General features: G+C 38.7%; 1 protein-coding gene across 5 annotated transcripts in view; it reads right to left on the reverse strand.

Moving 5' to 3' along the window:
- The window catches only part of SH3GLB1 (SH3 domain containing GRB2 like, endophilin B1), a 41,620-nt gene extending 29,074 nt beyond the window's left edge, over positions 1 to 12,546 (reverse strand). For 2 of the 5 annotated variants that reach the window (XM_031969384.1, XM_031969388.1), the window contains exon 1: positions 12,284 to 12,546. In XM_031969384.1, coding sequence (XP_031825244.1) covers positions 12,284 to 12,355 — 72 coding nt within the window. In that variant the 5' untranslated portion in view covers positions 12,356 to 12,546. The remainder of the gene's footprint in view (positions 1 to 12,283) is intronic. The other 3 variants (XM_031969387.1, XM_031969386.1, XM_031969385.1) reach the window with 2 other exon arrangements.
- Between the last annotated feature and the right edge of the window lie 357 nt (positions 12,547 to 12,903).

Below are 12,903 nucleotides of genomic sequence, written 5' to 3' on the forward strand. Positions count from 1 at the left end.
CTTACTAGTTGTGTTACCTACCCTCTCTTTGACTTAGTTTCCACATTTGTCAAATGGGGATAATACACTCATTCCAGATCTTCCAGAGGATTGTGGTAAGGATCAAATAAGATAATTGCAAAGTGCTTAGAACAGGGCTTGGCTGAATGTCATATAAAAATATTAGCTGTTATTCCTCATTTAATAATTTCTTATTTATCTTGTGCATTGCCTGACTGTACAAATGCGTGTGGCTGTTGTTGTTTCCCCCTCCCCCCATCCCCATCAGATTTTGAGCTCTTTGAGGACTGGGGCTCTCTTGGTATTCTCAGAGCTTCATCCAGTGCTTGGACTACAAAAAAAAAAAAAAAAAAAGCTCAGAAAATGATAACTGATGAACTCATTGGCCACAGATTTCTTACAACATCCCCAAACATACACACAAGTCATTTCCACATTTCTGCTTATGCTATGCTCTTTGCTGCTTAAGTGTTTCAGTCTTCTTCGACTCTCCATGTCCTCTTAGCTGAGATACTGCCATTTCCTTCTCCAGTTTACCTGATAGATGAGCAAATTGAAGCCAACAGAATTCAGGAACTTACCCAGGGACACAACAGCTAGAAGAACACACAGATTTGAGCTTGGGAGGGTGCGTCTGAATCTGAGCTGGGTGCTCTATAACTGTACCACCTAGGGGAATATATATCATCCTCTCCTTCCTATCCATACCATCTTCAGCTATCAAAATGATACCCACTTTTTAAGCACAGCTTCAACACTTTATCCATAACACCCAATCTAATACCACACTCCCAAATGTCTACTGGAAGTCCCATTGATATTTCAACTTTTCCCATAAGTTAACTCTCAGATATTTTCTTCCACCTAACTTCCCTATTTCTATTAAGGGCATTCCTATTCAAATAACCCTGTCTCAAACCTCAGAGTTATCTCAGGTTCTTTCTTTCTCTGCCAATTTTCATCAGTTCTGTCCCCCCTCTAATTCCTTCATCTATATGCTCTTTACTAATGACTCTCTTTACTAATGATTATGTCATTCAAACTTAGATTTCTGCAGTCAAGTTCTCTATGGTCTTCCTACCTTTAGCTCTCTCTTCTAGAACCTATTTTTCATGTAGCTACTAAAATAAGTGTCCTTATGTTCAAGAACTGAGGTTCACTCCAAGTGTAAGAAAGAAAAGCATGGTGGTCATGACAAGGCTTTAACCAATCACAAAGAGTAAAGAAGCAGAAGAGAAAGGTAATATCGTTGGGTTAACATCACTTGATCACCTGGCAAAGTGAAGGATAAGCAGCAACTTATCCATGCTTCCCTGGGAGCTTTGTAAGGTCAAAAAACATTGAGGAAAGCATTGAGCATGTTGGATGGATGTTCTAATGTTGACTTATAGAAAGGAGGGGAAAGACAAATGCCATAGCATTGGCAGGCACAGACAAGGTATCATCTGTTATTACTGGAGGCGATATCCACATTTATTAAGATCCCACAGAGTGAGTACTAGATTGGAGCATACAGGTCTGATCCTGCAGCTCCCTCTTGAAAAGCCTTCTGAGAAATGGAAGAGAACAGAAAGGAAAAGCATTATTAACTCCTCCTAATGTCAAAAGCTTGGGATACAAAAAAAAAAAAAAAAAAAAAAAAAAAAAAAAAAAAAAAGACTTTCAAGCTCACCTTCTATTTGAGACATCACATTAAGAAATGGTTCCTCACTAACTGGAGATTAAAATACAAACTTAGTCCTGTATTTCAAGGCCTTCTTCAATATCTCCAATCTACCTTACCAGTTGTATTTACTATGCCCTTTTTTCATCTGGTTAAAATGTTCATTAGCTGTTCTCCTGACTCATTTTTAAAAAAAAATTTAATTTGGTAGCAAAATAAGTTTTGGCAAACAAATTATTGGAATTATGATTTTTACTGTTTCCCTGGTTCCACATCAATTTATACAAGTCTTTTCACATGCCTCTAAATTTCTTCTATTTGTTATCTTATAACACAGGTATAGTCTATTACATTCATATACCCCAATCTATTTAACCACAGGGAGGCAGTGTGGTGCAGTAGAAAGAGGGTTGGATCTCGAGACAGGATTCTGATCTGCATTTTTGTTCTGACCCCAGTATCTCAGTGACATAGGGAAAACTGTTAAAGCTCTCTGGGTGGCAGAGATGGATTAGAATTAGATGATCACTAAGGTCTCTTCCAGCTCTAAACCTGTGATTCTGCCACCATTCCCAATTTATGAACATTCACTCTCTTTCTCCTACTACAAAAGTGTTACCAAGAATATTTTACTACATATGGGACTATATCCAAATTGTTTTTATTTTTATGTGTAAAAATCACTTTAGCATTAAACATTCTGAAACATTATCTTTACTATATTTACAATGTCTTTTTTAGACTGAACGAAAGTACCCTGGTTAAGTCAAAAAATATGTGGTTGATTTTAAATGGCTGTATACATGAAGGATAAGGAGTTTAACCCAGCAATTTTATTTTCTTGTACTGAGTAGAAAACTGAACTAGATGACCTCTAGGGTGCTTTTCCAGCTCTGAAAGTTGATTTTAAATCGATTTTTTAAAAATGGAAGCCTATTTTAAATGCTCTGGACTTCATGTTGAACCCTTCTGTAATGTAATTACCTCCTCTCCTATCTTACCAATTTATCTTTTGTGTTAAACTCATGTATCAGATATATCTACCATTCTTTCATTATTGTTTTAATCTACAATGATACTAAATCAAATCAAAGTCATAAAAACCCAATCTAATGTTCTCTTAATGGCAAATTTTGGCAAAATAAAAAAAAATAATTCACTTTGATAACTATTTTAGACCATAGAATACAAGAATATTTTCCATTAATCAGTTCAATTTTTTTCATCATTGAACCTCCTCTTTTAGTGACTTCAGAAAATACAAGATCCCACTATTTGACTATCAAAAGGTATTTGATTTAGTATTATAGCTCTTTTCCAACTAGATATCTTCTTTTTTTTTTTTTATTTAATAGTCTTTTATTTACAGGTTATATGTATGGGTAACTTTACAGCATTAACAACTGCCAAACCTCTTGTTCCAATTTTTCACCTCTTACCCCCCCACCCCCTCCCATAGATGGCAGGATGACCAGATGTTAAATATATTAAAATATAAATTAGATACACAATAAGTATACATGACCAAACCGTTATTTAGCTGTACAAAAAGAATCAGACTCTGAAATATTGTACAATTAGCTTGTGAAGGAAATCAAAAATGCAGGTGGGCATAAATATAGGGATTGGGAGTTCAATGTAATGGTTTTTCAACTAGATATCTTCTACACATATTTTAAAATCATAGAGAATTCCTTAATAAATACATAAATAATATTGATGATTTGTTATTTATATCATATGATTTGTTATTTATATCATATGAGGCATAAAACAAGTAAGATATTTGTGTAAGGTGCTTTTAATTGTCTAGGAAGTAATCCAATGCAGAGCCCATGCATAAGAGGCATTCCTTATAGAAAGTGAAGATGCTTATTTACAAATGATATTACACCGACTACAAGTTCTGAAATCCTGAACAGCCTAAATGAGATTTAGAATCATTAAGAATTAGCTTAACTATCCAAATAGGAAATACTTAATGGATGACAGTCATTTATTAAGACTAGGATATGTAGTTGCATGAATAGCCCATATAAGTTGTTTATCAGTTAATAGAAATCATTTTATCAGCTTATTTTTAAAGAGGACAATGATATGACAGAGTGGTATCTTGACTTGTGCCTGAAATGGATTTAAGTGAAGCAGAGTTGCACAAAGTTGTCAGCCTCACTCTTTCAGTGTCACTGAGGTCAAGTGGCAAGACAAAAGTCAAAAGAATCACTGGTTATGACCCAAGATGTAGCGGATGATATTGGTGCTTTCAATGTCAGAACAAACTGGAAGTGTTTCACAACTCCTGCTTTAGTTGCCTGTATGAACATTGGAACAAACTGTTTTTACTTATTTACTTCATGGGGGAGGAGTCTTCATATGCATGGGGTAGATATTCCCTTAACTCACTAATGGGTTTGAGGTCAGATGGTTTAATTCAAATTTCAACCTGGTTTAACCCATCTACCAAAATTGTTTACTGGGTGTGGTCACTGTGTGTGCCACAGGTGAGAGTTGAGTGCTAAGAAGACAAAAAATGGATGAGCAGACCAGAAAAGGCCTCGGCAAGGCATTGTACCAGACACTAAAAGATGGGCCGTAAACTGGGTCCAGTAAGCTAGATCCAGAATTGAGTACAAATAAGAGAATGAGTTCATTCATCTGCAGCACTGCCAATGATCCCAAGCTTCTCACTGAAAACAAACTCCCATTTTTTTGCAAACCAGTTTTTGTAAAGTTACATGGTTATGAATCAGGGAGATTATGTTATTTAGAGATTTACACAATTATAATCACTGAAAGGGCAATGGAAAGTGACACTGTAGCCATAAATAGACTCTGTAATACTATAAAACGGGAATAGTACACATAAGCAGTCCAAGTCAAAGAAATACATCAGAACAAGAAGTAATCTGGTTTAGGAATGAGAAGTAACAGGTGTACACCCCACACATAGTGCAATTAAGTTAAAACATCCCAGTATGTTGAGTATATAAGGACTGGGACAGGAATAGCATAGGATCAAGACAAGTAGACATACTACAATGTACTGTTTGTAAGGAGCAAGTAGCCCACATCTGTAAGATCAAGGAACCAAAAAATTTAAAAGTACCAACCAGAATGAGTTTGTGGAAAACATTGCAAACTGTGTTCAGTCAAAAGTGGTGTTGTGAAAAGTGAGCCTGGGGTGAGGCTCTGGTTCTGCCACTTCCTAGATAGCTCTAGGCAATTACTTCACCACCTAGTTTGGCTTCCTCCTATATAAAGTGAGCAAGTAGACAAGATAAAACTCCACCATCATTTCCATCTCTAAAGCAATACCATCTTAGTCCAATTCAATTATGGTGTATCTGACATGTAAAATGACACATAAATGACATAAGATTTATTCAACACACTCTCTGCTTTGGCTGATATCACTCTAATCTATCAATTCTGGAAAAAAAATAAAAACTTCACTTTTTTGCACCTGAAATTTCTTTAGAATTAAAAGTTATAAGGACTCAAAGGCAAGAGAAAGATGCATGTCAGGGACAAGAAAACTGCAACACATCACCAATAATATGCATGTAAGAGGTGACATCCAAGGCATTAAGGACAGGTCTGAAGTGAAAAGAGGTTACTGGGTCATGTAACAAAATTAAGATCAGTCAGCCCGACTGCTACAATGTTAGCCCAGAAACATCAAAGGAGCCAGGTAAAGACCCTCAGAGTGTTAGGTGGATTATCTATAAAATAATGGGAAAGACATAGGTGAAAGAATGACCTTAAAGCAAACAGAAAGCATTTAATAAATGTTCATTGATTGACTTCATTGATGAAAAGAACTACATCATGAATATAAAAATGCCAAGAATTAAACTAGAACTTACGTTTCTGTTATTTCACTACTATTGTGAAAGAGGATGAAGTGATTAGCAGAATTCTATTTATTCCTTTATACAAAGTGTTCTAAATGAAATGTTTTTAGCAGTATTCCTAACTACAAAAGAGTAGAAAAAGAAGAAAAAGGGAATGAAGAGGCTTTTTTAGAACACTGGAAAAGCCAGACTGATGTCTGGAAGGTTATGTTCTTTTAAAAATTTGTTTAGTCTTCAGCAGGATGATTTCAGAGAGGCCTGAAGAGACTTACATGAATGGATGAGTGAAGTGAGCAGAAAGAACCAGTACATCATTACACACAGCAACAAAAAAACTATAGGACAATCAATCCCGATGGACATGACTCTCTTCAACCATGAGATGATTCAAATTAGCTCTAATTGTTCAATGATGAAGAGAGCCATAGACACCCAGAGAGAGGACCATGGACCACAACACAGCATAGCATTCTCATTCTTTCTCTTGTTTGGTTGCATTTTGTTTTCTTTCCCAGTTTTTTTTCCTTCCTTCTTGATCCGATTTTTCTTATGCAGCAAGATAACTGTATAAATAAACACACACACACACACACATAGTGGATCTCAATATATATTTTAACACATTTAACATGTATTGGACTATCTACCATATAGGGGAAGGGGTGGGGAAAGGAGAGGAAAGGTCGGAACAGAAGGCTTTGCAAGGGTCAATGTTGAAAAATTATCCATGCATATGTTTTGTAAATAAAAAGCTTTAATAAAAAAAGTAAATTTAAAAAAAATTAACTTGAGGTCTCTACAAAAAAAGCATGTGGTCCACTAGATCTGCTTAACACAGGGTCAGGGCCAGGAGAAAATAAAATATGTAACTTGCGTGAGAAATATATTTAATTTAGGAGGAAACACTATTTATCAATTCCACAAGGGAAGGACAATCATTTGAAAGAATTACAAGTTTGTTGGAGGATGGATACTATGAAAATTCTGAAAGATTTCTAATCTCATAATTTGACAGGTATTAAACATACATGACTCTCTACATTAACTTTTCTTTTAGCCCACCCTAGAGAGCCAGATCTTTATCTTCAATTAATATCTCTAATTATATAATGAATATATATTATATATATAATATATAATAATATAATTATATATCTAATATAAAACTCTAATATCTAGAGTTGTTTTCCTATTCAAATAACTTGATTATATCTAATTTTTAAATAAAGTCAGTCTTTAAGCAACATATATTTAGTTGATCTGGAAGTTTCATTATTTTCTGCATATTCTGGGTACAATATAAAGTGGTATTTAAAATAATTAGAACTTTGATTATTTCATGAGGTATTCAGGCTACGCTCACTTCACTCTAGCTTTGTAGTTACTCTCCTTACTCTATCTTAACTTCCTATCCAGTAGCCCCCTTCCACAGTCCCATTCAATCACTCCCAGATTTACTCTACCCTTCCATAGGTGTTATTTTTCCCCAATTAAAATATAAACTACTTGAAAGTGGAAATAATCTTGTTTGCAATTATTTGCTTAGCACATAGTATAAGCCTTTAATAAACGCTCTTAATCAACACTTTAAAGCATATTAAGTGGATGGCTTAATGCAGGGGTCCTCAACCTACGGCCCACGGGCCAGATGCAGCAGCTGAGGACCATTATCCCCCTCACGCAGGGTTATGAAGTTTCTTTATTTAAAGGCTCACAAAACAAAGTTTTTGTTTTTACTATAGTCCGGCCCTTCAACAATCTGAGGGACAGTGAACTGGCCCCCTATTTAAAAAGTTTGAGGACCCCTGGCTTAATGAATAGAGATATGGCCAGTCTAAGGAAGACCTCTATTCAAGTTCTCACTGATACCTACTGACTTGATAATCTTAGGCAAATCACTTGTCAGCTCCACAAGCAAAGCACTAAAATTACAAACTGCATATTTGAGTCAGTAGAGGGATTTCCCTCTTCTTCCCTAGTCCATATTCAGTAGAGGGGAAATTCCCTATTCTAAGGAAAGTACAGTTGCAGAACAAAAATTTTTCTCTGGACTTTTTCCTAATTACTCCATGTTATTAAAATATCAAGACTAAGCATAATTTTAAAAATGGCTTCCAGAAAAAAAAATATAAAAAGGCTCTTGCAGACATTTTGGTCCTTTTAAAAAATTAGAAGAAAAATAAATATCTTGTATTAATTATGGAATAACCACATACAAAACTGAAAGAATATGATATTGAGCCTATATAACTTCCCAATCAGTGGTACAGGTACTTAATTTACACATGTCCTAACACAAAAATATATGAAACACTAAATAAGTGAGGGTTATTTACACCATATAAAATGTATCTATGAGGAGCTTTTAACATATTGTTATTGTGGTTGAGGACCATGATTTCAAGGAGGTAATACCATGACATGCAAGTGAATTGGACTGAAGTGAGGGAGGGCTATGCTGGGTCACCTGCCTCACTTTCCTCTCCAGAGCCATCTGGGTTCCTATGGCCAGATGTAGATCAAGATGATTGGAGATAGCCCTAGATGAAATGGGAGAAGTTGGCTTTTTTAAGCTAAGATCTTTAACAGGTTTCAATTTGAGACTTAACCCCAATTGCTGTACATATAAGAACAGAAAGGGAATGGAAAAATTGTTAACATTATAATCTCTAAAAGAGGGGTTCTCAAGGAGGTTTGAAAGAGGAAAGGGAAACTTGACAAAGAAAAAAGAAAATAAAGTCATTCTAAATAGGCCAACAGAGAATCAAAACTCAATTAAACACCAAGAATATGTTTCTTAAATTCTTAATCATTGAAAGCCCTATTTCTTTCAAAAGGAATTTGAGCATAATGTAATTTGGCTTCAAAATATGTGTTACTGAGATCAATTTTTTTTTTAAATGCTGCACATAAGCATATCAATCAACATTAACTATTCACTCTGTATCAGAAGTGCTGGGAATAAAGAGAAAAGTGAAATGATCCCCACCTTCAAGGAGCTTATATTCTAATAGAAAAGACAACATGTGTGTATGTATGTGTGTGTGTATATATATATATACATACATATAAATAAATAAAAATGAATATAAGGTGTTTTCTTTTACAACATCGCTAATATGGAAATGTTTTGCATGATTGCACATGTATAATCCATATCAAATTGCTTCTCTGCTCAAGGAAGGGGAAGGGAAAAAGGGAGAAAAGAATTTGGAACTCAAAATTAAAAAAAAAAGAATGTTTAGATTTAGTTGAGAAAAAATAAAAATGGAATTTAGAAAATGAATACAAAGTAGTTTTGAGAGAAAGGGCAAAGGATGAGGGGTGGGCCTGAAGGGGAAGGGAAAAAGGAAAATCAGGAAAGGGTTAATATATAAAAGATGATATGTGAGTGAAATCTTGAAAGCAATTAGTCCTTCTGAGAAATGAGGGTGCTTTCCTTTTGCTATCCTACTTTTTTTGTGTCGGTGGTGAGGTTGGGAAACTAGGTCTCCTGATCTTGCCCAGACTCAAAGTAGAGGAGCCTTCTCACTGCTGATCAACATACAAGCTTTGACCTGCTTATTTTCCTCCTCAGGCTGACTAGTGCATTATCTGATCAATTTTCTCTTTCCGACTCCAATCTTAATCTTAAGTGATTCCCTAACTTTATCCTTGCCAATAGCATGAGCTACTACACTTGAACTCCTAACATGGTTTTTAAATGAAAATTATATATTTTCTCCTTTTAATTTAACATGTTACTACTGTGTACAAGGCACTCCTCTATTACTGAAGAAACAAAGAAAGACAAGACATATTTTTTACATTAATCTTATAAGAGCTCTCTAAATGACAGTTCAAGACAATGACAGAAGACATCTCAAGTTTGTGCCAATAAATTGATGATAATGTTTACAGGAAGAAGAGGGTACTCTAATATGAGTGTAGTCGGGAGCAACCTTGACAGAAGAGATGGGATTTTTTTTTTTTTTTTTTTTTTTGGCTAGGATTTAAAAGGTCTGCTACTCTGAGGAAATTAAAATAAACATAAACTACATATGAGGGGAAATACAAAATTTGAGCTCCTTACAAATTCTGGTTTGTTGCTTATTCTTCCCAATACTAAGAAATGTTATTTGATTGTAATGGGAAATTCTTAATATTTAGATAGATAATTTGTTTTTCCTTCTACTGTTTTTTTTTTTTTTTTTTTTTTTAATAATTTATCTGGTCTGTTGTCAAGCTTTAATTGCAACACATTAGACTTTATACATAATTATAGGCTAGGTGATTTCTAAATTCTAATCCAATTCTAAATCTATGACCCTACCTAAAACTGCTGTGATTACTGATGTCAACAAAGTATAGAATGAAATCTCACCTATTGACTTAATGCTGTTTTTGAAATAAGCTTCACAAAGCAGTGTTCTGTCTAAACAATCAGCTTACTATTTTCAGTCTCATATGAGGTATAGGTCCCAAGATCTCTTAACTCAATAAGATGGTAAGTTTTATTCTTAATGGTTCTAGACTTTTTTAAATTTCACATATTTATACTGATTTAATATTAATCATTTAAAATTTATTCCTAAAAAGATTAAGCCCAAGCTAATGTTACAGAATAGTATCAATGGCAGGTAAAAGAGACTGAACTATAAATAAAGCTCACAAAAGCTCTTTTTTTCCTACTTTTCTAAATCATCACTTCTTTAAAAGCGTACAGTCAACACATCCAGACTTTACTGTCTGTCTTCTGAAGTTAGTATAGTAAATTCCAGTTGTGTCTCCTTAGGCTACCACTCTATACAAACATATCAAATCAATTCACTCCAAATGAAACTGAGCATGTGGAGAAAGACAATGTTAAATATAGACAGAGATTAAAACTGCATTTGGCATTTAGAGGTTTGGCCAATGTACAAATTGACCTAATGGGCACTTGGAGTTCTGATTTACTTAATAAAGCATCTAGCTAGTCAAGCCTTTTTAATACATAAAATACAGCCTGAAACTTTCCTTGATTCCTGCTTGGCCATTGGAAAAGTATGCTTTCTGTTCTCAAATTTTCCTGTGTGATGAGGCCATGTATTCTTACAAGGAAGAGTCAGAAGACTTCGGTTCAAGTTGCACTTTGGCCACTTCCTGTGTGTCTTTGGGCAGGTCATTTAACCTCCATATTCCAACTGATTAGAACCAGATGCTTTAATGATCCTTTCTAGCTCAACTCTTCCATTCTAAGATTTGGCTCCGTCTCGGCCATTGTTATTTGTGTACCTGTCACATCTTTCAAAAAGCATAAATTTCAAATCCTCTTTTTTATTCCTTACTCAATAACCACCACATAATAAATGCTTAATTAACATTTTCTGATTTGAGTCAAGAATTCATTTGACTTGTCACTGACCCATTTATAGATAAATTCCCAAGAAACAATGACTAAAATTCCAACTGAAATTAGCTGAGTCAGAAGAAGTCTCTTGCTTTTAACAAAGGTACAATTTTAGGCAACATCTTAGTGGCCTAAATAGAAAATGTGAATTTCTCAGTGAAACTATAAGGTTTCACTAATTAAATGGATCAGACAACATAAATGTATCAGAATTCTATCAGCACCTGTCTTAGGAACATAAGAAACACACATTGGAAGAACTAGACTTTATTTATCAAATGTCAATCATCCTAAAGAAGGACAATACTTTTACAATATTATAAGAGAGCAAGGAAACCAGTTCAATGGGTTATAAAATGACCAGACAGAGGTAAGGAGAATTAGAAGAGAATGACCGAGTACCATAAATTTAAGTTTACTCCAAGTCCTCAAACATTCTAATCGTAACCATGAACCCAGAAAACTGATTCAATAAAAAAACCTCAATCTCAAATGATGTCTTGTCGACCTGGGGCTTTTTTTTTTTTAAAGAAGCTATTTTTTTCATTAAATCAGGGGGAGGTGGTTCCAAGATTTCACCAAGAATCACGCCTAAATGTGGTGTTTAAGCAACCCCAAGGTTCACGGTACTTTAAAGGCGCACTGGGCGGGCTGTGGGCCGGCGGGCTTTGGCGCCCGGGGCGGACCGGCTACTTTTCCTTTTCTCTGTCTCCAGCGGCCCGTCCGGAGCCGGCCCCTCCGGCCGCTTCCAGCGGGCATCTGAGACTTGAGAAAGCCTGGCGTCACTCCTTCCCCGCCTCGGACACCTCCCGGTGGGCTTCCCACCGAAACCGCAACTTATTCCCGGTTAAAAACAGCCACCACAAAAGTTTCTGCGAAAAACTTCCAGCCGGCGCCGGGCTCCCTCAGAAGAACGCGATGATGCCGCACCAAAGGCCGGGCCGAGGGGCCGGCTGTTCCGAGGCGGCCGAGGGCGAGACCCTCCCGGAGGCCCGAGGGCTTACCCCGAGGCGAGGCCCAGCCCCCGGCCCAGCCCCCGGCCAGAGCCGGCCCCTGACCAGGGCCCGCGGGGTCCCCCCTTCCCGGCAGCTGTCCGAGCCCCAAACCGACGCTTCCCGGTGGGGGCCCCGAGGGCCCGGGGAGGTCAGGAGGTCAGGCCGCGGCTCGGGCCTTCCTCGGCTCCGGAAAAGGCCCCTCCCTGGCGGCCGCGGCCCTCGGGAGAGGAAGAGGGCGAGGCCGCAGCGCCTTCCGTTACCGACCCGCCCCCGCCCCCCCCCTAGGCCAGGCCGGGCCCGGCTGTCAGCGGCCGGAGGCGGGGCCTGGGGAACGGGCCGCCACGGGCCTCGGCCTCTCCCGCCCGCCCGCCCGCCAGCCCCGGCCCGTCCCGCGCGCTACCTGCACGGCACGGCTGAGGAAAGTGCCAGCGTCCGCAGCCAGCTTCTTCACATTGAAGTCCATGATGCTCATGTCAGGCCGGGCGGAGCCGAGCCAGAGCCAGAGCCGGAGCCGGGGCCGGAGCCGGAGCCGGAGCCGGGCGGAGCCGCCGCCACCGCCGCCTCAGAGGGAGCGGGCAGAGGAGCCGGGGAGGGGGGGGGGCGGAGCCCGGCCCGGGAGAGGAGAGAAGAGCGGCGAGGGAGGCAAGAGGCGGGGCCTCAGGGGGCGGAGCGTAGCTTGGGGAGGCGGGGCGAGGCGGGAGAGGTGGCGGAAGGAGCGGCAGCGGCGGCCGGGGCGGGGCCTAGCCCGCTAAGGGGGAAGAAATGGAGGGGAGGGAGGAGCAGCGGCCAGGGGCGGGGCCTGGCCTGGGGAAGTGAGAAGGGGCGGGGAGGGGAAATAAGGAAAGAAAGAAGGAAGGAGAGGACAGAGACTGGGAAAGAGCAGCAGAGGCTGTTGGGCTCGGGAAAGAGGCGGGGGACTGGGGAGAGGAGGAGGAGGAGGAGGGGGATGGGATGGGAGGAAGAGGCGGTGGGGCCTAGCCCGCTAATGGAGCGAGGAGGGGAAAGAAGGGAGGAAAGGGA

The sequence above is a fragment of the Sarcophilus harrisii genome, chromosome 4 (assembly GCF_902635505.1).
Source record: "Sarcophilus harrisii chromosome 4, mSarHar1.11, whole genome shotgun sequence".
NCBI lineage: Eukaryota > Metazoa > Chordata > Mammalia > Dasyuromorphia > Dasyuridae > Sarcophilus > Sarcophilus harrisii.